This window comes from Megalopta genalis, chromosome 16, assembly GCF_051020955.1.
Source record: "Megalopta genalis isolate 19385.01 chromosome 16, iyMegGena1_principal, whole genome shotgun sequence".
Classification (NCBI taxonomy): domain Eukaryota; kingdom Metazoa; phylum Arthropoda; class Insecta; order Hymenoptera; family Halictidae; genus Megalopta; species Megalopta genalis.
The window spans coordinates 2,136,703-2,161,409 of NC_135028.1; the positions used below are offsets into that span (position 1 = coordinate 2,136,703).

The 24,707-nt window shown below is 34.3% G+C and overlaps 1 protein-coding gene and 1 long non-coding RNA gene across 12 annotated transcripts; both read left to right on the forward strand.

Moving 5' to 3' along the window:
- The first annotated feature begins 143 nt into the window (after positions 1-143).
- LOC143260701 (uncharacterized) lies at positions 144-23,973 on the forward strand. 11 transcript variants are annotated; one of them, XR_013034973.1, is made up of 10 exons: positions 146-323; positions 12,113-12,232; positions 12,337-12,454; positions 19,537-19,783; positions 20,512-20,616; positions 20,744-20,834; positions 20,944-21,089; positions 21,282-21,414; positions 21,485-21,620; positions 23,366-23,973. XR_013034973.1 is itself a non-coding variant. In XM_076527047.1 (10 exons), exons 3-10 carry the CDS (start codon positions 12,128-12,130, stop codon positions 21,533-21,535), a joined length of 996 nt encoding a protein of 331 aa, XP_076383162.1. In that variant the 5' UTR covers positions 184-323; positions 1,571-1,775; positions 12,113-12,127; the 3' UTR covers positions 21,536-22,918. The 11 variants fall into 11 exon arrangements, 7 of the variants coding, with proteins under 7 accessions (XP_076383159.1, XP_076383158.1, XP_076383157.1 ...); XR_013034972.1 differs by lacking the exon at positions 23,366-23,973 and adding an exon at positions 21,719-22,920; XM_076527047.1 differs by lacking the exon at positions 23,366-23,973 and adding an exon at positions 1,571-1,775 and having other exon boundaries at positions 184-323; positions 21,485-22,918.
- Positions 4,707-10,098, forward strand: LOC143260702 (uncharacterized). Its single transcript, XR_013034976.1, has 2 exons — positions 4,707-7,119; positions 7,232-10,098. It is a non-coding gene; the product is annotated as an uncharacterized LOC143260702 (long non-coding RNA).
- Positions 23,974-24,707: the final 734 nt, after the last annotated feature.

Sequence of the window (24,707 nt, forward strand, 5' to 3'; positions counted from 1 at the left end):
TATGACCTCGAGTGTATTAATCATGTTTTAAACGTTATCAAACGGAAATATGCAATTTACTTCTGCGAACTTTCGAACCGGCAGAAGTTAATGACGGAAACCATGAATAAAATATAGAGCCGAGGTGTAGTTGGACGATACATTAGATTTTCCATTCATATACATTTTGCATATTCTTGAACATGGACGCGTTCCAGAAAAATTATAGTACCTATTATACTGTGATGTGTATCACTGGACTGTTGCCCAGTGACTACTCTCTAAAAACGAAAATTCACAGAGTTGGTTACTGTTTGCTCACTCTCTGCTGCATTGGGATACAGGTGAGAAAGATATGAGTCCCACTGGAATAATATTAAAATCGAGAAACTAAACTTTTTATTCTCATCGAAGTACCAGCACGTTTCTAAAAGTGGTGATTTATAGTGATAAAATAGAAAATGACTATGTGACTATTTTTCGATTATACATATACAGTATGTCATCTAACCAGTGGTATAATCAAATAGGCGTTGATTCTATGTCAAAAAATTAGTCGAAAATATAGAATTAATTACTTTTACCCAATATTCCGTTTTCGAAAAAACTTAGGTTGAAAAAATAATATTATTGAATAGGAATAAAGTGGTGCCTCTAGCCATAAAATACCAATTCAACTTCTCGTTACACTGCAAGCCACGCGAACTTGATGCATCTTCCAACTCAGTTTTCTCAAAATGAAAGCTCAAATAAAAAAATGTTATTCTTCTTTTTCGTTTCATTTTTTGACGTAGAATCAGTCACTATCCGGTTGTACATGACACCTTGTTGTAATAACTCATTTAGATCTAAAACTAATCGAGTTAAATTTTTAGGGAATTTTCGAATATGAAATCGGTGATGTAACGATATTTGTATTCACTATTCGTTAAATTCTGTCGCAGTGAAATGCTTTTATAATATTCTTTTTACCTTTTATGTGATGCTAAGTGAAATCAGTCATATGAGATTTTAACGAGTATGTCAGTCAGTTTTTATTATTAAATTGTACCGTACGCGGTACGTAAGCATAAATGGATTAATGAAAGGATGTGATCTCAATTTATTTTTGTCAATACAGTACCTCAGTTAGAGGAGACTAGGAAATTACATCTTCTGGTATGATAATAACCATTATTTTATATGATATACAACTATATCTTTCTTCTATTGTAAGTTTCAAAGATGCCGATGTTTTGTTTCTGTCTACAATTATATATATTCGACAACGAAAATATTGGGACACCATGTAATCGTGTTATTTATATTTTGGATAAATGTGTAAACAGCAACTACAAAACGTTACATTATGCTACATTATAGTATCTAGATTGTACATACAAAAAATGGTTTAATTTCTCCATATGGTTGAGAAATAATACAAGATAAACTCAAACAATGCGAATTTTTATGTCACAAATATATTGGGATACTTACAATAGTATACGGTTGTAGACTACCGGGGAGAGGTAGTTACAATGTAAGAGAGTTTTCGTGACTCGCGATGGTGTTGACGTGTTGATTTCGCCTTGATCTTAGTCAATGTTCGCAGGAAATTAGGCTACGCAAGAAGTGGGGTGCTGACGCATGCGCCGGGAGTTCCGCACAGCGACGTGACGCCTCTACCACATGAACATTACAATTCTGAACTACAATCGCGACGAGACTTCTGATCGTAGTTCAGTGAGCTACAGAGAAGAATTAACTGTGCACACCCATTTTAGCATGATTTCAACACATAAAGACCATATTATAGGGTAAGTCAGGGAGAGTCCGACCACTTTTTGAGAAAAGTATCGTATTGCTGTGTTTTTTTAGAATTTTATTTTATTAACCAAATTATAGTAATATACATATATATACAATATTTTGCGTGAAATTAAAATATATACTACCATTTTCAAGGAAAAAACAAAAATACTGTAAGTGGACGATCTCACTCGCATCACCGGGTTAGAGCGTCCATTTACTACGAGTGAGAAGGATCTCGAAAAATAACCTTAACTGTGGCTTATGAAAAGTATTATAAATAACGAAAGTAATGCTTATGTTATTTTCTCTTTCTAGCTTCCCACATAAATCACAAAAATTCTCATATTTGGAGCATCCCTCGTGATACCGACGACTACACTTCACACATTTATGTCAGTCTTCACTTTTATTGGTTTCGAAATAGTCCTCTTTGCATCTGACGCATTTATTTTGGTCCCTGCTAATAACGTCTCACTTTCTTGCTTCCTACGTTTTTTCACAGTTTTCTCCCTTTTAATTGAAACATTCCATACGGTATTGTCTCGTTAAGCCGAACGGAATTCCTTGGAAATTAATTTATTTTCAACTTGAAAAGAAAACAGAATAAAAATTCTGTCGAATGATGGAACAATTAATATAGTCGAACTCTTCCGGATTAGTATGGTCGATCTATTACGGGAGAGATCGCTAGCATTTTTAATATAAAGTAGAAATGAATACATACGTACAATTCAGCTTATATTAGTTTTATGCATAAAATATATACCTTAAAATTAAAATAGTGTAAATAGATTTTCCTATCTGTCAATGAAAGATTAGGATACAGTTTCGTGACAGTTGCAATACGTGATTAACAATCAACTTTTTAAAATGTTTTCCGACCTTTAGCACAATGTCACATTTCGAGATATTTACACTGGGCCGTCTCTCCCGCTGGCCAAACTCTCCCGAACCTGCCCTATAGGTCGTTCAATTCGTCTTTGTGTCAGCTACAACATTATTGAATAAAAAATATATAGTGACAAATAAATAATCAAGGTGACCTCAATATTTTGTTCAAACATTTTTTTACTTTTCTATATTGGAATTTGTAGAAGACTCAAAACTGATTACACTGTCCGACGAGATCAAACTTTTTTTCTGATTTTATATAGTCACTATGAAATTCTTACAGAGCTACACTGCCCGAACAAGAATCCGAAAACAAAATTGCTTTATAATCTTCAGTTTTCGAAAAAGTGAGCTTTTATAAAAACCCAGATTTTTCGACAAAAATGAGGTATTGCATGAAAAGTAAAAACGTTAGAAAGTTCTAGTCGGTCTTAAAAGATAGAAGACAGTTTTACGAATGCCAAAGTTTAAAAAAGTGCCGATGTGCGTTGTTTTTCCGCAATATTTTTATATTTTTAAGAAAAGTTCTTTGTTCAGCACGAAAACTCTACCCAGGATCTGATTCTGTAAACATCTTTGAAGATAAAATATTCGTTAGCAACCGTGCATGACGTTTTGCTGTCATGTGCTCCGCTGCCCGTTTTTTTAGGCTCGGCAGGGCCGAAGTTACGTATAATCAACATAGATGGTCGGATCCAATGGGACACCCACTCTGTTATATAATAGTTTAATAGTTTATGACTAGTTTCATACCTATATTGTTAAACAATATGTTTCAAGAAGTTCTACATTTAAAGAATTATTATTTATTCATGATTTGTGTCGTTTTATATCTGTATTTTACACGATTTTATGATTTGTTTATAGTATGTATTTTTCTGTTGCAACTTGTATGGCAGAATTCACTTTATGGGGATGGACAGTCACATATAGGATACGTGTAAATACAATTTGTTATCTTAATTTTTTAATGCACCTAAAGAAATTTATAAAATTGGAAGGCATTTTTGATTGATTTTCCCTGTATTACATTAATATTAGCGGGTGAATAGGCTAAAAATGCATTCTAATTTTACAAATTTCTTCTGGCTGTCGCCAGCCAGCCGGGGGTTCATTTGTATATCGCGAGTCAAATACCTTCAAGAGGTACGACGACGAACGTTTTGGAATCGGACCACACAGGAACACCCCTACTATCATTTCCCAAAAAAATCTAGGTATATAAAGGGCCCAAGCGCGACCAGAAGCGGGCTAGTTTCGAGTCAATCGTCGACGAAGAAACGCTAACGAAATCGAGTTTAATTCTCTTTCGAGAAAAACAATCGAGTAGGTAATAGATGCCAGATTAAAAGCCCTCGCTGATTCAGTGCGATAAACTGAGAGCGCGATAAGGTCCACGAAGCACTTATTCACATACATTTCTAGTAAAACAAAAACTTGCAATATACTAGCTTTTACCAGTTACTTTGGTTATAAAACTCAATTATTTCCACTACTAACCCACGGCGATATATATTTACCGCTCGAGGTATATCTTCAATTTTTCTTGCAAAAAGTTACAAGGCATCCTATCTCCAATTTCCCCAAATCCTGATCTCTAGATAGCCATCTGTACCGGAATAGGCATTGACTGGTTTACGCATCCTACCCAGATCTCTAGGTAGCCACCCGTGCCGGAATATGCATTGGCTGGTCTACGCATCCTATCCTGATCTCTAGGTAGCCACCCGTTCCGAAATAAGCATTGGCTGGTCTACGAATTCCCCTTATAAAAATCCCAATCGCACCCAACTTCCGGCTACGCAAAGCTGTCTGGCCCTCGGCTCGTAACACCCCATAAAGTGAATTCTGTCATACAAGTTGCAACAAAAAAATACATACTATAAACAAATCATAAAATCGTGTAAAATACAGATATAAAACGACACCGATCATGAATAAGTAATAATTCTTTAAATGTTGAGCTTCTTGAAACATATTGTTTAACAATATAGACGTGAAACTAGTTATCAAATATTTAAATATTGTTTACACAGAGTGGGTGCCCCATTGGATCCGACCATCTATGTTGATTATGCGTAACTTCGGCCCTGCTGAACCGAAAGGAACGGATAGCGGAGCACATGGCAGCAAACGGCATACACAGTTGCCAACGAATATTTTCTCGGCCTGCTCGAAATGTAAATCGTTCCGACACTTCTATTGGGCCGTTTCTTCTTCAGAAATGTTTACAGAATCGGATCCTGGGTAGAGTTTTCGTGCTGGGTAAAAAACTTTTCGTAAAAATATAACAATATTACGGAGAAACTAGGAACGTCAGCACTTTTTTAAACTTTGATATTAATTTATAGTTAGTTAGGACCAAAAACAATTAGTAAATTGTATGCCACTAGACAGTAATGTCTCTCGTACTCACGTAATTTCGGTGTACCTTCACTGACGCCATGATATTGCTACGCGGCCTTGTATTTTATCGATTTTCGCGCCGATGCTACGGTTCGATGGAGTCGGTGAGCACGTGTGCTCGAATTCCCGCAGGACAACTCATAATACAATGACATAACTTTTTTTAATTTTAATATTTTAGAACTGATTTTTTAAAACATATTGCTCATAGTTTTCTGATTAAAATGAGTCCAAAAATGATATAGTTCGGACAAATATTTCTGATTAAAATAAAATCAGTGTGTAATTCATTTGATTCTATTATCGCTGTGATTATATAAGTAAAATACATTGTTGTATATGTATATTAATAATGACTGTACATTAAATGCTCCATTGCACACAGACAATGTGCATAATCAGATAAGTGCAAAATTATATTCTATATTAAATTGTTTTTTTGCGTCTTCCAAGCAATAGCATAATAAAAAAAGGTAGTATAGCCATTGTCTATAGGAAATTAGTCTCTCTCTCATCTAAAAAAAATTCAATTCATTTGAACCAATATTGAAAAAGTTATTCCGTTTGAAAAGCTGACAACATACTTTCCGCGGCGAGTGTACTTTCTTTAACGTTGCCTTCAATATTTTATATGTTAAGAACCGGTTTTTCTAATGCTTCGTTTCGCAAATAAAATAAGTTACTTGCTACGCATAATGAATAAGTGTGGCCTAAAGCAGGTCTTGATTGGTATCATTTTAATTGGAAAAATCTGATCAATATATTAAAACAATTTGTATGTATAAAAAATTAGAAATAAAAAAGTTAAGTCATCGTTTTTATTCTATCATTACAATGTATTTATAGTAATGTACATTGGCTGCAGCCGGAGCTGGTCGCTGCCTTTCTAGGTAGTTTAGCCGACCCGAGTTTCGTTCTCTCTCCCTCTCCCTCTCTCTCTCTCTCTCTCTCTCGAGGTGTTATTTATTACAATTATAAAGGCGAGTCGTGAGGCTCGAAAAATAATGACTTCGATTCTAGGACAGACTACGTACAATTCTGACTCGGCAACAATCGGAGAGATTTTACTGTATTCAGAAAACTTCTCTATTTTTTAAGACCGATTAGAACTATCTAACGTTCTTACTTTTCATGCAGTACCTCATTTTTGTCAAAAATTTTGAGTTTTTACAAAAGCTCGTTTTTTCGAAAACTGAGGGTAATGGAGCAAATTAGTTTTTGAATTCTTGTACGGGCAGTGAAAATCTACAAGAATTTTATAGTAGCTATATAAAATAATCAAAAATTGTGTCGGGCAGTGTTATTTTTTGTAGGAATCATTCTTTTGTCGCATCATTGGACATGTCTGAAAAATAATGTGTATAATGTGAAAAATCAGTGTTTCTGAATTTTCTTCGTGAAGATCAATTTTTCTAAGAGGAAAAAATAATTATCGATATCTTTAAAACAATTTCTTAATAAGAAAAAAGGATCTTTATTCATTCATGGAAGCCTTAGCTTCCATTTCATTATCTAAATAACAATGAAATAATCATTAACTACAAAATTACCGATATAATTGATAGTTACATTAGCAGTGTCGTATTTACCAAATATGAGATGAAAAATGTACTGAATATAACTTAACCAAATGTAGGATAAATAATAGAATAAGAACACATAATATACTGAAGAAAATAATACACTACACAAAGATATTTTACACATTATGTACAGATAACAAAACTTAAAAGAACAAAATAGAACAAAAATTATAATATAAAAGGTTAAGTACGTATAAAAAGAATTGAAAGAACGGTTTCAATGTTTCAACCGATCCCAGACAAAATATTGCTTGATTGAATAATTGAACATAAACAGTTGACGATGATCTTACTCTCGACGGCCATGTTCAGACTGCTAGAGCCTCACAACGCTTCACGCAGTTCCAGCGGCAGATACGTTTTAAAAAATAATAATTTTTTTCAGGGACGTTATGGGGAGTGATTTTCATGATTCTGTAGGGGACAGTATAATGAAAATATTTTGTTTTCTAAAAATGCTGAATCAAATGTAAGTGGAACTCGGGAGATATTCTTGGTCAATTATAGAAAACTTTCACGATGCCCTACGCTTCGTTGAACATACGTTTTTTCGTTAATAAATTATAAACAATACTTTTCAGTCCAAGGGGTAATCACAGTATAGGCAAATACTATTTAACTTTAAAAAACTGGAAAGATAATATGAAATAGATTCTTCAGGATATCGATACAAACAGCAAGCATCCTTTTGTGCAAAAATCTGAATTATGAAATGTTGATATTTTAATGCTGTTTCGAATCACAATTATTGATAAATTTCATTAATTTTACCGTTTTCTAAAGCGATGGACATTCAGGAAGTAAGATACATACGATAAACTTCGATATGAGCATGTCACTTTTTTTAACAAATGAACAGCGAGCTCTTCAGTCTGGATCCGTATGCATCGCTGTGTGGTACTCCCGTGCAGGCGTCGCCTGCACCGACTCCTTGCGTAGCCTATTTTTTTGCGAACACTGACCTTGGTACGAATTTTATACAACATGGTTCGCAAGAGTAATACTTCGCTCGAAATACAACAGTTAGTCACTATGGAAAAGAAAAATCGATGCAAAAAATCTGCAAGAATATTAAATGTGGCTAAAAGAGTACCGTATGGAATATCATAAGTCGATTTGGCGGTGTTTGATTTGACTGTGTTAAGGAGAAAAGGAGAGGGAGAGACGTTTCGTCCAGGACCCGCTAGAGGACTCATCAGTAAGGCTATCCTAACGGGCCCTTGCCTTAGACTTGAGATGTCAGTAGGAAGGACAAAGTCTGTATATATACAAATTGAGGTGGATATCGTATCGAAAACCACTGGGATTGAAACCACAAAAAGATCGGCCAAAGGAACTTAATTAACTTCATTAACTTCATAATAGACGCTTCATAGTAAGAAAAATTAAGAAAGACCTGAAGCAAAGTAAACCAAAACTAGCTACAAAACTTAACAGCAGCCTTGGCATAGAGTACTTGTGCAAACTGTAGGAAGAGTATTGAGATCTAAATCTAATATGGACTGATAATCAGAAGAAAGCCACTTATCAACGCAATCAACAAAAAGAAAAGAGTACAATATGCGAATCAATATGTATCAAAAGAAAGTGAATGATGGAATACTGTAACTTTTGTAGAAGAAAGTAAATTTGGCACTCATTGTAGTGACCGAAGAGTAATAGTGTGAAGAAAAAAACAAGAGAATTGAATCCAAAAAATTTGCAACCGACTGTAAAATACAGCGGCCGATCAGTGATGATGTGGGAGTGCATATCAAGCTTTGATGTTGATAAATTGGTATTTGTAGACGACATTATGGACAAAAATATATATCTGTGAGCATTCTGATAAAAAAATCTGAGAAAAAGTGCTAAAAGTATGGAAATTAGAGAACAGCTTAAGTCCTATCAGGACAATGATCCAAAGCTTTATAACTGTTCTAAAATGCTAGGGACTCCTCCCCAATTGCCAGACCTGAACCATATAAAAAAATCTATAGAACAAACTCGATCGTAAAATCGTCCCAATATTTTTGTGACATAAAATTTGCATTGTTTGAGTTTACCTTGCACTATTCTTCAACCATATGGATAATCACAACATTTTTTGTATGAATTTATATATCGCGTCAACTTCAGTTTTATTTGTTACTTTAATTTAGTATATACATGATTTTGATAAAAACGGTCCTCCAAGTCTATCTGACATTTCTAAGTTTCCGTTATATGTCAGTCTGTTTAAAATATTAATGTTTTATCGTGATTTTCTAAATAGCTGGTTGTGGAGCACACTGTACAAAGGAATAACGACCTTTAATTTCAGTACTTCTGATTTAACTTTACTTCTTCAGTAATATATACTTCTGATTTTAAATCAGAAATGATCTTCAAATGAAATTAAATGGTAATAAATATCTTTTGGAGTGTTTTTTTATGTCCTTCCGAAGTGTTACAGTTTCGAAGGTTTGTTTTCCAAATTAATATTTCACTTTTTGTATTTGAAAGCAATTTTGGGGATAGGAAGGGTTAAATTGCTATGATACTTAGGGAATGCTCTTCCTTAGGAATTAAAATACTTATTGTTTTGAATTAAAATCTTCTGGATGCTTTTGTAAGATAATTTGTTGGAAATTTTTTATGAGACCCAAAGTCCAAACCGAATTCAGTTTTTAAATTACATTGCAGATGTTTTTTTGGAGCGATTTCACATATTTTTGCTATTGCTCTGAAATTTTTACGACCGATGTATAGAAAGTCATTATCCTATACAATATAGCGGCTATTTATCTTTTTCTACATATCATGCGTATGTATCGCAATGTGATTTTTTTTCTATTCCGATATGATTTCTAAATAAATATATAATATATGGATGCAGCTTCTGATGTTAATTGTTATGATATTTTTGTAAGAGGATGATATCAATTGTTATGTTGACAATATTTTTCATCTCAAAAAAATTGTTTCCGAATTTTTTTAATTTCAATTTTTTTCAATTTAACTGACTAGTGCATTATATTTATTATTTATAAATTCTGTAGATACATATATTATATACATTTTTATCCAGGTAAACATTCAAATAGCTGAGATCGCAAGACGTTTTTTCGCTTTCGGGGATGCGGACGCACAGGTTTAGCATCGTGATTCACTTTACAGTAAAAATGAAAAAAGTATTAATTATAAGACCAATGTTTATTAGACACTTTCAACTTCTCTGTGGTAATATTATTGGCCATTCAAATGTTAATCCTCGTTTATGAGTATATATTATAACCCCAAAATAAAAAGTCATTTACACAATAGTTTGTTAAGCTTTGCACTTCGTCTTTACACGAATTAAACAACAGAATCAAATCTTCAAAATGACGCAAAGCGGATGACAATTCCGCGAAAACGGTGAAAAATTGCATAGAAGAAGAAAGTTGGTCATTCTTAAGTGTATTAATCTTCAAATAAACAAAAATTCCGTAAATGCTGGTTCGACTAAAACATGGTTCATATTGTCGTTTATCGAACAGAAAATCATGAACCAACGAACGCTAGTTTTTAAGACGATAGCGGTTAGAAAATATTTGTTCTGTCATATAGAACTTGCATGTATCCCTGCAGAATTCTCTCTTTTGTCTTATTCACTTGAAGATAGGAACTCAGAAGAATCAATAGCTTCTGCGTTTTCTAATTCTTTCTTTCATTTTACGTACAATAAAAATCTCCAAATTTAGAAATAATTAATGTTACTATTGGAACCAGCATAAAACTCTATGCTGTATACTCTATGCTCTATGCTGACGTTCTTGTATCTTGATGAAAGATGTTGCGCCATCTCCTGAAAAGAAAAATATAATGGTTTAGCATAGAGTTGAAACAATTTGAACGTCCAAGATTTAAACATTGTGTTGACTAAATATACTGATAATACTCATGGTCCACAATGGTACAAAGGGTTAAATATTACATGTAATGATATGACTACATGGCGGAAACGCTACCGCACCTCATGAAGCATGTTTCCCAGATTCAGAAGACCACAGTTCAAAAATGTTTCGTCCCCAACTAACGCTCTTTCAAAAATTTATTCTTTATGTCTTTTTCTACTTAAAAGAAAATAAGTGCTGCCTTACACGCTTCTTGATAAAATCATCTAAATATTCTTACTGGTCGATAAAGAATAGTTTTTCTGCATTCACGTCTTCAAGCATCTTAAACCTATGGTCTACAAAATTTGTGATACAAACAGATATTTTTATGAAATTTGCACTTTAATTTTTGGAGATCAAGATCATTTCACAATCATGTTATTATATGTGACTGAACGTACTTTTTGTTCGGCTAATTCTAAAGTTCAGTTCTAATACTAATACTTTTTTCAAGTCACGTGGTAACGCTAGTGGTACTCAAAGCTGGTGCGGTAACTATAATTGTTTCTTTTCGTAATTAATACTATTAATTATTATAGGTTTAGATCACTGTATGTGCACATATTTTTCTACACAATTGTTACCGTAAAAGAATAAATAACATAATTTCATATTTTTCACATGAGCACATAGAAATATAATCGCACAATATCGATTGTGTTCCTCGAATTCTGTCCACACAATATATTTTTGTTAATTTGAACAATATGTAGATATAGCGGAAAAATCTTCCAAGTGTTAAAGGTTACATGTAATATTACTAACAGATAGACGTGCGTTGATATACTTTTTAAACGTGCTCCATGTGTTTCGCGGGAGAGTTACCCGCAGGAAACAGACAGTTTCTCCACAACCGTGCTCCACGACACATAGAATGACGGATAAATTTGTCATCGCGTGAAAGAGGAACGTGGCTCTGTTACTTTCATAGCACTACCGACAATAATTTAATATATCACTCGAAGAACCATTTTCCAGACGGAAGGAAAAGATTGAGCTTGTTGTATGTGACAACTTTCAAGATGTAAGATTGATGTAAGATTGTTACGCGTGTCTTGTATTTTATGAGATCGTGTCTTGGCTTATTATTAGTATTTACTAATAAACCTTGAAAATGTTGGAAAGTCAGTTTATCATTTCGACTGACGATAGTCTAATTTGAAGTGACGATTTTCGCCTACTATGACGCGATGGGGATATCTTTGGTTGCCTTGCAAAATGTTGAAAAGCGTTGAGAAGCAATTGCACACCGAGATTTGCGCATTTGAAGTGCACGTGTATGGAGACTTTGTCAATCGTTATAATTTTAGTATATATAGTATATATATATATACTATATACAATATAGTCTAATTTTAGTCGGTATCCACTACGCATTGATTTATCGACGAAAATATTCCAAATTAAATTCATTCGTTACTACAGAAAAAGAATTTTAAGAATCATAAAAACTTTTATAAAACGATACTGTTCGTAATGTTCTGGAAATAATATGAAATTATTAAAATCAAATATAATCTTTAAAAGATTTGATACTCTTTAAACCAAATGTAAAATTTTCAGGTATCGACGTTAAAGATGGTAGAAACTTCACTGTCCAATTTACTTCAGACGTTATCGTTCACCTGTCCCATGTTATTATTCTTTTTACGATATGTTGGATTCATTATCACTCTTCCAGTAGTAAGTTAGATAAACATCCCACTATCGTTTTCGTTGCAAAACGGGTGGAAAATCATTCATGTAATAATTATATCCTTTAACCGACTTTTTTCATGTGGTTTCAGATGAGATCCTTATTTGAAAATATTGAACATGATTACGTTACGATGAAAGATCCTATGGAAATGGATATATTCATGAAACAAGTAGTAGAAGCGAGACGTGTGGTTATGGTATTAGTAGGTAAAGATATTCAACTGTGAGATCCCTAATTACTCTAAATGTTCTATGTAAACATATGGACAGAAAATAATTATTTCATAATTGTATGTATGATTATGTATATTATACAAAAATGTTTAGAAACATGAATCCTTCTACAGGGTAGACTGCGGTAGCCCGATACGTAGACAGGTTTGATACCTTTTCATATTTCCTACCTAATAAACGCAAGAAAACTGTACACCAGTATGCAATACAGATGAGTTTGAACATAATTTGATAGAAGTGAACATACCATTCTATAAATAGTTCTATGAAAATGAAAGTATTAGGTACTTTGAAGTAAATTCGCAGTGAGAGGAGAAAGATTCGGAATTTGTGTTACTAATTTTATAAACGTAGGCAATAATTTCAGTATACATAGTATACTCTATCTATAATTTCTAGGTTGCGTTTATTTGTCATTTTTGTTAGCAAAATAAATTTCCTTCTAAAGACTTGAACCTTTATTTTATTTATCTATGTTTGTAAATATGTAAAACCATAAAAGTACTGATTGGTTTACGAGCTTTTGCTATAGTCACTTTTATTTGTTTCCTTCAACAATGTGATCCACTTTCGAAAATATTCATTCTCAAATGGAATATCGACTGCAATCAATTGATCAGATCAGAACGAACGATCAGTTTTAGAACGTAAGAAAATTTGAAAATAAAGCAAGTAGGAAAATAATACTTAGAGGAAAGGTTAACAACTAAATGTTATCAATCCACTCGCACTGATAATTCCGATATACTATTGGTTAATATCAAACTCTTTATGCGTACCTCTTTTCGAACCTACCAACTACCCATTCTAACAAGGACAGGCATCCAGGTTTGACGCTCACTTTTTGATTGGATTTGGTACAGTGATAGTGCTTGTAAAGCTGAATCCGATGATATCCGGTTTTGTGAGAGCAGACGGCGTATAGCTTTTGAAATAATTAATGTCAAAGTTGTTAAAGTGAGCGTCAAACCAGGGGACCATCCCTTGTAAGTACAAAATCAATTTAAACAGGGTGTTCGAAAAAGCATTCAAAATTTATGTGGTATACAGGGTGTTCCACAATTATTTGAACATCCAAAAATGAGGGGTAGCTGAGGTCATTTGAAGTAACTTTTTTCTTTGCGAAAATGCAATCTGCGGCTTTGTTTACAAGTTATTAACGAAAAACACTGACCAATGAAAGCCGATGGTGGGAACCATAACGTGATCGATCGATCGAGAGCCACGTGCTCCTACCACTGAGTTTGACAGCTGAAGGGGAACTCTGTGCCGCGTTCGAATCAATGAACAAGTCACGAAGCATAAACTTTTGATATTTTTTTTACTACGTGACAGTGATAATTTTAAGAAAAACGCTGTTCATCCTTATTTCAGAATGTCTGAAGGATATTTACTAATTTTTCGGACTCGAAATAATAAGTATGACAGTCGTTTTAATTTTCTGATGTGCATGACACCTCATGTGTACCATATGAAATTTGTATGCAAGATGTACAGTGAAGATTAACAAAGTTCGTAAATGATATTTTAATTTAAATAATTCCTTGTCCGAACAGAATTCAACGAATGATTGGCAAAGCTAATTTAATAATAAATAATCGCGTTGAGGGACGTAAAAGATTTGTTTATTAGAGAAATGTGAAAAATATTATCAATAAAAGAACTCACCCATTTAGTTGAGGATGCATTTGCTGGCTGGAATTGTGACTCACGATGTCGAAGTGCACTGACCTCGTACAAGGTACAGCTGATCGGTATAAACCTCTGGTATAGTTATTTACGAAATTCACATTCACTGCACTGTCACCAAACACTGATCACTTAATTAATCACTGATAATCCAAAACACTTGCAGATATTACGAAAGATCACTGAGACTCGTTTGCGGATAATCGTATATTCGACGCGTTCGTTCGGGAGTCAACGTTTCACTGCCGAAAAATTCAGGCCTCGACCGTGGGCCTTTGTCGTTCGTCGTTCGGCCGTCCGAGGAAATGACGCCCGATACCATTTTCCTCGAACAGCCGTTAATTACATTCTAAGAGCACAGGGTATCGCCATATTAAATAAACAAGATATGCAGCGACGTAAACTGCGGCCGACCCGCTGTCACTGACGGTACCCTGCGCTCGTAGAACGTAATTAATGGCCATTGAAGAAAATGGTATTGGGTGTCATTTCCTCGAACGACCGAACGACGGACGACAAGGGCCCACGGTTGAGGCCTGGATTTTTCGGCAGTGAACGAGTCTCAGTGATCTTTCGTAATATCCACAAATGTTTTGGATTACCAGTGATTAATTGAGTGATCAGTGTTTGGTCACAGTGCAGTGAATGTGAACTTCGTAAATAACCATACCAGAGGTTTATACCGACCATCTGTTTTTTATTGATAGTATTTTTCATATTTCTCTAATAAACAAATCTTTTACGTCCCTCACCGCGATTATTTATTATTAAATTAGCTTTGCGAATCATTCGTTGAATTCTGTTCGGACAAGGAATTATTTAAATTAAAATATCATATACGAATTTTGTTAATCTTCACTGTACATCTTGCATAAAAACTTCATATGGTACACGTAAGGCGTCATGCACAACAGAAAATTAAAACGGCTGTCACGGTTAAACTACATATTATTTCGAGTCCGAAAAATTAGTCAATATTTTTCAGACATTTTAAAATAAGGATGCACAGTATTTTACGTAAAAGTATCACCGTAAAAAAAATCCGGAAAGTTCACGCTTCGTGTCTTGTTCAATACTTCGAACACGGCTCGAGTCCGTCTCGACCTTCTGTCAAAGTCTCGTGCTGCGGGATCTCAAACTTCGCGCCGTCACCTCTCATTGATTAGCGTTTTTCGTTAATAACTCGTAAACAAAGCCGCAGATTGCATTTTCGCAAAGGAAAAAGTTACTTAGAATGACCTCAGCTACTTCACATTTCCGTATTGCGGGATATTTTTGGGACACCCTGTATAATATTCAGTATACAATACATAGAATACATATAATGTACAGTATATAATATACAGAATATATATAATATTCAGTGTACAATATACATTATATGTATAGGATACACTCTACTGAATAAGAAAGCCATAGCAAACATAGGCCAACCGTTTCTGAGATATTTGCTAGCATCGTGATTGACTTATAGTCAGTCACAAAAATATTTAGACACTAGTATAACTTTGACTACTACGCCATATATGTAAATTAATGTACATTGAGGAGAAGAAGTCCTTCACGGTATATTAAAGTAGAATATATAAGTGTTAACATAAAATAAACTTTCGATTTAGTTATAAAAAACATATAAAAAAATATATAAAATATATATAAAAGACCGTCGAATTTTCAGGCTACATAAGTATTCGGACTCCTTATAAAGTTCAAAAATGATAAAATTAAATTTTTTTTAAATTTTTATTACTACGATAGTTTTATATCTCTATTTTTTTAACAACATGTTCTAAGAAGTTTCACATTTTAGAAATTATCATTTGTTTGTGATGAATACTGTTTTATATCTCTATTTTTTTTGTTGCAACTCGTATGACCGAAGTCCTGTATAATACACGGGTAAATATAATTTGTTATCATAATTTGTTAATGCATCTGAGGAAATTTGTAAAATTGAAATGCATTTTTGGTTGATTTTTCCCATAATAACTCTGATATTAGCTGGTGTTTCGGACTTACCGTTAAAGAACAAACATTGAATGAGGAGAGTCACAAGGGAAGTTTGGCAACTTGAAAATAAAAAAACAATATGAAACTAGAGTAGTAAAGTAGTAGTAGTAGTAGTAGTAGTAGTAGTAGTAGTAGTAGTAGTAGTAGTAGTAGTAAAGTAGAGTAAGCCATCTATAACACGCGTGCGCGCGTACATATTTTCCATTCGAGTCATAATTTACTCTTAAGGGGTAATTTCATTCCTCAAAGGGAATGCAAAATTATCTTTTTCGTCGACTATTTCGAGAACGGTGCGAGATATTGAAAACAAGTTTAAACAAAAGTTGGATGGATTTTGATGTTTACAAGAATTTATAAAAGGTTTTTTCAAAAAATCGATACTTTTTAAGTTGCCCCCTCCACCATCAAATTTCATGTTTTTATCTTTTTAAATCTAGGTTAAAGTTCTTTTCGGTAACCCCTATATACATTCTTCTAAATAGTTTATTTCATATATCTTTTATATAATACATAAATATAACGTCTATTATCGAATTTAAAGCCTTCTGTTGCATTGTTATTATTAGCTTACACATAGCTTACATTATTAATTATATCAGACTGTAATATGAAATTCGAAAAGTTAATTGATGACATGTACAATTGGTAATGACAACACATATAGACATGTTTTTTTTGTTAACACACGATACTTGATTCATATGAGGCGTTGAGGGTAGTAGAGAGGAACTCAACATTTTGTAATTTGATCATTTTGTTCCATATTATATTTTTTTCTGTTCGGCAGAATTTTATTCTACTACCATTTCTAATAACTATTCGCGCACGTATGATATTCATTAACCTAGAACTCCTCGCACAGGTGTTGTATACTTTTCGACCGTATCAAGTCCAAAACATCCGCTAATATTGATGTCATATGGTAAAAATCAACCAAAAATGCACTTCAATTTTACAAATTTCCTCAAATGCATTAACAAATGACGATAACAAATTATACTTATCCGTGTTTTATACAGGACTGTCCATCTCCATAAAATGAATTCAGTCATACAAGTGGCAACAAAAATGAAATATATTATAAATCAATCATAAAATCGTGTAAAATAGAGATACAAAACGACATGGATCATAAATAAATAATAATTTTTTAAATATCAAACTTCTTGAAACATATTGTTAAACAATCGATGTAGAAAACTAGTAATAAAAATTTTAAAGAAAATTTATTTTTAAAACTGTTAAACTTACTTTTATAAGGAGTCCGAATACTTATGTAGCGTGAAAATTCGATGGTTTTTTATACTTTTTCAATTATGTAGGTAACGTTTTATGCTGAATACGAATTATGTTGTATTTTGACATTTGTATATTCTAATATACCGTAAACGATTTTTTCCTTAAATGTATATTTATTTAAATATATGACGTAGATGTCAAAGTTATACTAGTGACCCAACACTTTTGTGACCGATTGTACTTGCTTCCCTCGCATGCGATGTTTACTTCAGTGTTTATAAATTCTGTTTTGAATGTCCTCATTTATCAAAAATCAGTTCTTTGTCAAGAATCATTATTGGTATTAACCCTTTCGGTACGAGCACGCTGTCCGCCGTGACACTCCCACTGTATAGGGTGCCGCGCCGAAAATGCGCACATAGCACAGGGTCAATCCACTTTTTTGTATGAAGATTTTCTTAAGCGTCAAGTAATAACTGTGCTTAATCCGTTTCTAAATCTTTTGTTTCCTGTAAACATTCTGTAATGAACCTACAATATGTTAAAAACTATGAACAAGTTTCGAACAAAAATGTAACCACAAATTTTTTAAATCAATTCAGATCAAACGACAATTATACATGTAGCTGTTTTTCGGAATCCTTGTAAGAAAAGACTTTATCCATTTGAGTCCCAGGGATTATTCAGAAAACACGGTCGAAAAATGCCGAACAGCGTGATAGCGCGCTTGTCTTAACCCCTTGACCTACAATGACGGGCATAGCCCGCGTACGATGATCGGGCCAGAAGTAAATATTACTTACAAGTCGTGCGAACGTCCCGAACGCTACGCGAGCTTGTATACAATTTCGGCCCAACATCTTCGAATCTAAATCGTAGGTTAAGGGGTTAATTAATTGCGAAGAGAATGAAGCGGTACGATAGCGCTCGTCAAGATTGAGAAACAAAACAAAAAGAAAAAGAAATGAAAAAAAGAGCAGCTATGCGATGTACGTGCGTCACTAAAGTTTGATCGCGACACAAGATGTGAACAGTGCGATCGCGCTGCTTGGGATTCAAACAGTTATTAGAATAATTTCTAATATGTCAGAAACATAGCTCACATGTATGCCAGATGTATTCGGCACTCATCCATACCGGTCATCAGATGGATGCCGGATATATCCGGCGCTCGTACCGAAAGGGTTAAACACTTACATCAATATCACACATGATGCTGGTAAACAGAAATGTTTATATAACAAATAAATAATGAATGCTCTTTTTTAACACTCCTTATAAAATTATTACATTAGATATATGCTCATTGAAATATTATAATCTTTTAGCATTCGTGAACTAAGAAACAGAATCTATTGATTGTGCAGTAAATTCTCTGAAATTATTCCTTAGCTTGTAAACAAAAATAGACAATTTGAGAAGAGAAGATACAATTATTCGGGTCACGCAGCTCGTTTTTATAGTTACCGATTGTCAACAACTACAAAAACGTGGCGCAAGGCTGTAATTTTTGTTTGCAAGCTGAAGGACAATTTCAAAGAATTTACTGCAATTGCCTCGGATTTACATATATAGACCACTCTCAGTAGATCACGGTGAACTATAATTATTTTCGTCACCTAAAATATTTTTATTAGGGGAAATGCGTTTTTTGCTATAATTTGGGTATACGTTTTTACCTAACTTATTTATGTTGACATTAAATGTAGAGAGTGATGAATAAAATATTTCTCCAAAATGTATCGTTTTTGACCACAATCTCCCTTAATTCATCACTCTATGAGAAGTAACTTGTTAGTTGAAATGTTAGAATTACAGAAGGCTAAACAATTGATAAAATCTTTTACTTTATGACATTTATTGCAATATTTTATGGAAAAAAGTGCTTATATACTAAAATAATTTTAAATAGCCCTTTTACATGGGAAAGCGCATGTCAGATACACGTATCTCATTTGTTTTTATACAAGATGTTCCAGCTGAAGCACAAATTCAATAGTTTCAAAATGAGAAAATTTGGAGCGGCTGATTGGATACGCATATTCCTACGTGAAAGGGCTCTAAAGAAATCATTCTATGTTGGATCTATTTTAGAGCAACATTATTTTTATTTATAGTCCTATCATTTGGAGGAATATTGATATCATCTGCGGTACTACTGATTCCTACAATATTACAATCAGAACTTCAGATTCGTTATTTAAATATTTTTGGATTCTTTTATTCTGAAGTTAGTCGGAATTCTAGTCTGGTCACTTACCAACTTCTAATTGTAATCTGGATGGGACTATTCTCGTTAACCTGTACGGAATCATCGCTTGCTGTCATTGCCTCTTACTTGTGTGGATTATTGGAGATCACCAGGTATGTTTTAGTTCAATTGTTTCATACGTTCATACAGATCCCAATCGTTTTTGATTACACAAGCTTGCGATACTCTATAGCCTGTTCGTAACATCTGTTTGTGATGAATTATCTTCATATTCCATTGCCGGAAATGTACTGTTGGATGGCTAGTTTGTTGTTGCCATATTAATACATACATTTTAGTAGAATCCTCATCTACGTTTGTAGCCTTAGTAATACGCTCGCGAATAAATTGATTCACTTGTTCAATGCAAAGTGTGAACCATGTAGCTTTACTAATCATCGGAGCATTAATCTGTAACGTGATAACAAATTGAGTAGTCCTTTTAGAGAACAGTGTAAGTGCCAATAGTAAGAAAGCCTTCTTATAATTCAGTAATATAGAATATTACTGAAAAGAATTATTTCTGTAGAAAATAATGTATGAACTATGTATTCACATGAACGCCAAATATCATTCATTCATTTAATAATAATTTACTTGCATCATTCCTATTATCGTCAAAAAGCATACAATTAATTTTCTGTGCAAGTTACTTAGGGACACAGAGAATCGTAACATAGGAACTATAATAAATAAGAGAAAACAGTATGGATTTCCAGATTATATAAGTACTTGATTGTTTAGTAGGGAGAAACGTACTTATAAATAGCAGTTAAATAATTAGAAATATATTAGTGAAAACGACTATATTAACAGTACACATATATTGCCATTGCTTTAGTTATCGAATACGAACGGCTGTCGACCAGATGGCGAAATCAGGGACAGGGACATTGAATATAATAAACATACAATTAGCCATGGATACGCACCAGCGTGCTACTGAGTTGGTACCTTCATTCATATATTAGAACAACATAATCGCTATATATTTTGCTATATATTTATTCTATCTTCTCTTACGTCTTCTCTTTCCAACATGAATGTACTGAAACATGAATTTGCGAAGGAAGACTCTCGGCAAATATTACGAAGTCTTTGGCGATACCTTACTTAGTGGCGGTCTTAGCAGTTGTCGGCTCGTTTGCTGTAAATATATACCGCGTAAGCATTGTTAAAAGTGTGTAGGAAAAAATAGGTTGAAGATCACTGTTTCGATATTTTCTTGCTTCTGTCGATGGAAATATAATACGACTACTTTTGATACCAATAGTTATTCCTGGCGCTTGGAGATTTGAGTGACAAGGAAAACATCATGGTTTGTGTACAAGTTACACTAGTACATCTGTTCATTATATATTTAAACAATTATAACGGACAAAAACTGATTACTTCTAGTATTGGATTATTCAATGATATGTAAGTTCACTCTCTTGAATAAATGTAATTTCTTTCAGCGATAATTCTGATAATAAAATCGATTTAATAATAAAGGTAATGTGACTCACACTTTCGAATAAGTTTTGTAGAAATTACATTAAAAGATTACATAATTAAGAATCGAAACACACGTATTGAATAATAATGACATGACGCTATTCAATACAATAGATACGATTCATTGTGGTACTGTATACCACCGAAGTCGCAGAAAGTATTACTATTCGTATTGATGAGAAGTAGTTACCAAATGGAATTTAGTTGCGCTGGTTTATTCATTCCGTCTAACGAAGGCTTTGCGAAGGTAATTAACTGTTTTGGATACTATTAAATGTGATGTCTTCATTCGCAGATTCAGTGAACATCTGTTTCAGATGATGAGCACATCATTTTCGTATTTTACCGCAATCACGTCGGTTCAGTAACAAACTTAGAAATGTTGGACGGTAATGCTGATCATTGTTTAGAAGAGGAAGTATATATAATGCGTGTAAAAAATTGAGTATTATAGTACGTATGTAGTATGCATTGTATGTATATGTGTTGTTACACCTTTCAAGCCTCCGGGTGTCAGTCCAGAGCAATACGGCAACCGCGAATTTTTATAGGCGCAAAGTTCATTCCACCTGAAATAAGAAACTACTCAAAAAGTCTGACGCGACAGAAGATATCACTAGTAGTGTGGGAGACCGGGTCGGGACAGAAACGGGAATGCTTTTCTAATTATCTAATTGTATCGTCTTGGCAATAAAATCTTTAATAAAGGAAATGATTAAATAACATGAGTGATATCTACTGATAATTTCATAAGGAGTTTGTTGATGTAGCAACAGCTTGGTTTATTACACATTACACAAAGTGTCGTCTCCTAAAATTTAGCGACATCTGAGGTCATTTGAAGTAACTTTTTCCTTTGCGAAAAAGTTATGTAGTAGTATGCAATCCCCAGCTTTGTTTACGAGTTATTAACGAAAAACAGTGACCAATAAGAGGCGAAAGCGGGAATTACAAGGTAGTTGATCGATCAAGTGCAACGTGCTTCTACCGTGAAACGTGACAAAAGGAGGGCAAATCGCAGAGCGTGAACTTTCCGAATTTCATTTTAATATGTGACAATGATAATTAAAAAAAAATGTTATACCTCCTTATTTCAGAATGTCTGAAGAATATTTGCAGAAGGATATAATATGTGCAGGAGGATAGTGCATTGACTTCGTACAATCTATGATGAACATAATGTCTTGCAAATATGTTTCCGGGTACGATAATCGAACGCTCACTTTTACTGCACCATCATTAAACACTGATCACTTATTCAATAACATTTACGGACGAACTTTCCTGGGTTAATATGTATGGCCCTGAAAAGAGCCGATCTTTTTATGGATCGCGTTCGATGTTCGCTTAATAACACGCACCGCGTTGATACGTTTTGTAATGATCTTCTGAACCCTTTGGAGCATTCTTGTAGTAAACGCGTTGTTCGTACCGTATAAGAATATTTACGAATATTATAATACTCTTGCAACATCCTTTCTATTTTAATGCTTGGGACGAACTGCAGAAGACTGCCACGGTGGCCGACAATATTCCGTTTTCCTACGAACGAATTTGAACTGTTTTTCATCGAACGCGAAACATTGTCGGTCATCGTACCAGTCCTCTGCAGTTCATCCAGAGCATCAATATGGAAAGGACGATGCAAGAAAATTTCCTGATTTATTCTTGTACGATTCGAGCAATGCGTTTACTCCAAAGATGCTACAAAGGGTTTGGAAGAACGTTACGAAAGGTGTCAATACAGTACGAACGCGTCTCATAAAAAAATCGACTCTTTTCAGACTCACACATATTAACCCAAGGAAGTTTGTCTGTAAATATTATTGAATAAATGATCAGTGTTTATTAATAGTGCAATAAAAGTGAACATTGAAATAGCTTGCCCGGAGATATACCTCTATTCGTTATCGTCGTATACTGATCAGCTGTGCAATTCATTATACATTGTACGAGGTCAATGTACTATCCTTCTAAACACATTTCCATGCATAAAGTATGTGCAATAAATAAATAAAATTTATGTTATTAGAAACTACAATGACTGTTCTATTATATTATAAAATAAGAACATCAAATTTACTATTATTACTATTATTATTATTAATAAGAGTTACTGTAGTTCAGGAAAGTCATAAGTTGAACTTTAGAAATGTACATCGATTGATTCCGCAACTTCTGTTTCGATTTTCTTTCAGTACCTGAGCTCATGACGCGCAACTTTGGTGTAATCCTACTTGACATTTTTGTAGCTGCCTCTGAATCTACGTGTTCCGTGCAGAACATTTCGTAACGGCTAGGTGGAAATAATACAATAGAGGAAAAGCAAGGAAGCGTTTCTCGCCCTGGATCTGCTACGGAATTCCTTAGTAAAGCTAACTAACGGTCCCCGCGATATGGAAAGAACAGTTGGGGACGGTGTATATGCAGGGATCACTGTCGGATCATGTACTTGCGAAAAAGACGTCGATTCAGTACTCATCTGCTGACAAGCGTTCAAAGCATCCGTTCTAATCTCGTTGCCAACATGTTAATTCGGAAATGTGCCTGCACTCAGTGAGTGGTAAGCGAGACTGGCGGAAACGTATTTGATACGTCAGATTGATTGGAAAATGTCAGACGGAAGGTGAAATAGTTTCACTCTATAACTAGGTTATATCTTTACACGTAGTTTGAAGCTCGCGAATATGCATATCTTCTGTTACTAGGACAATTTCGTTTTGTTGTTTATAATGTTCATATAAACAAATGATCCATTGTGAAAAATTAAAGAATTATATTGTCGCCAGCTGCGGTTCTATGTTTACGTATGTGTGTACTCATTATTGACCACTCGTGGATGCAAAAATGGAGTCACTAGTGCGTTTGATTAAGTTTATACACTAGCTGAAACATGGTAGTAATTTCATCTATTCAACACTACTTCAAGTCCGCTATTTAATGCAGAAGAAGAGATCGTTACCCCCTAGGGGTAGATTGGAAATCTGAGCTCATCCGTGTTGTATAGGTGCGTAGAAGAATTGTGGTACTGCTTTGTAACGAAGGACTTCTATTCGTTAACAATAAAGATAGACGTTGTCACGCCGAAGTTTTTCTGAGCCCGTTTTACGGTATCCGGAAATCATTTGACTTCGGGTCTTGCGGACGTAACGGTCGGGCCGCACGCGGTTGCGCTCAACGTTTGTCAACCTTGCGGGGCAAAGAGGGGGGCGCTCAACGTTCGTCGACGCTGCTGTGCAAGGGCAAGAGGGCCGAGCGTTCGTTAACGCTGAGGGTTAAGGGAGAGGGGGATCGCTCGCACATGCTCCATCCTTATCATCTTACAGTCAACGTTTTTTTGCGACGATGTTGTTGCCGACTCGTCACTGGTTGCTTGTTCATTTTACACCTGGAAGCTGTCGCCAATGGCATATCCATTGCAACCGCTTTTTAAGGTAAGGACATTTCGTTGTCTGACGAGTCGCGCGAAGTGGTTTTACCATCGTGTACGCCGTAATTTTTTAAATATAATATTTTGAGAGTCTATGCAACAAGAGAGGG

What these genes read in the sequence shown, in the direction of transcription:
- LOC143260701 (XM_076527042.1), top strand. Translation starts at nt 183, where the DNA reads ATGGACGCGTTCCAGAAAAATTATAGTACCTATTATACTGTGATGTGT. An exon ending in TGTGGTTATGGTATTAGTAG is followed by an intron (nt 12,455 to 19,536) that starts GTAAAGATATTC and finishes TTTTATTTATAG; the next exon opens with TCCTATCATTTGGAGGAATA. An exon ending in GGATTATTGGAGATCACCAG is followed by an intron (nt 19,784 to 20,511) that starts GTATGTTTTAGT and finishes CCATTGCTTTAG; the next exon opens with TTATCGAATACGAACGGCTG.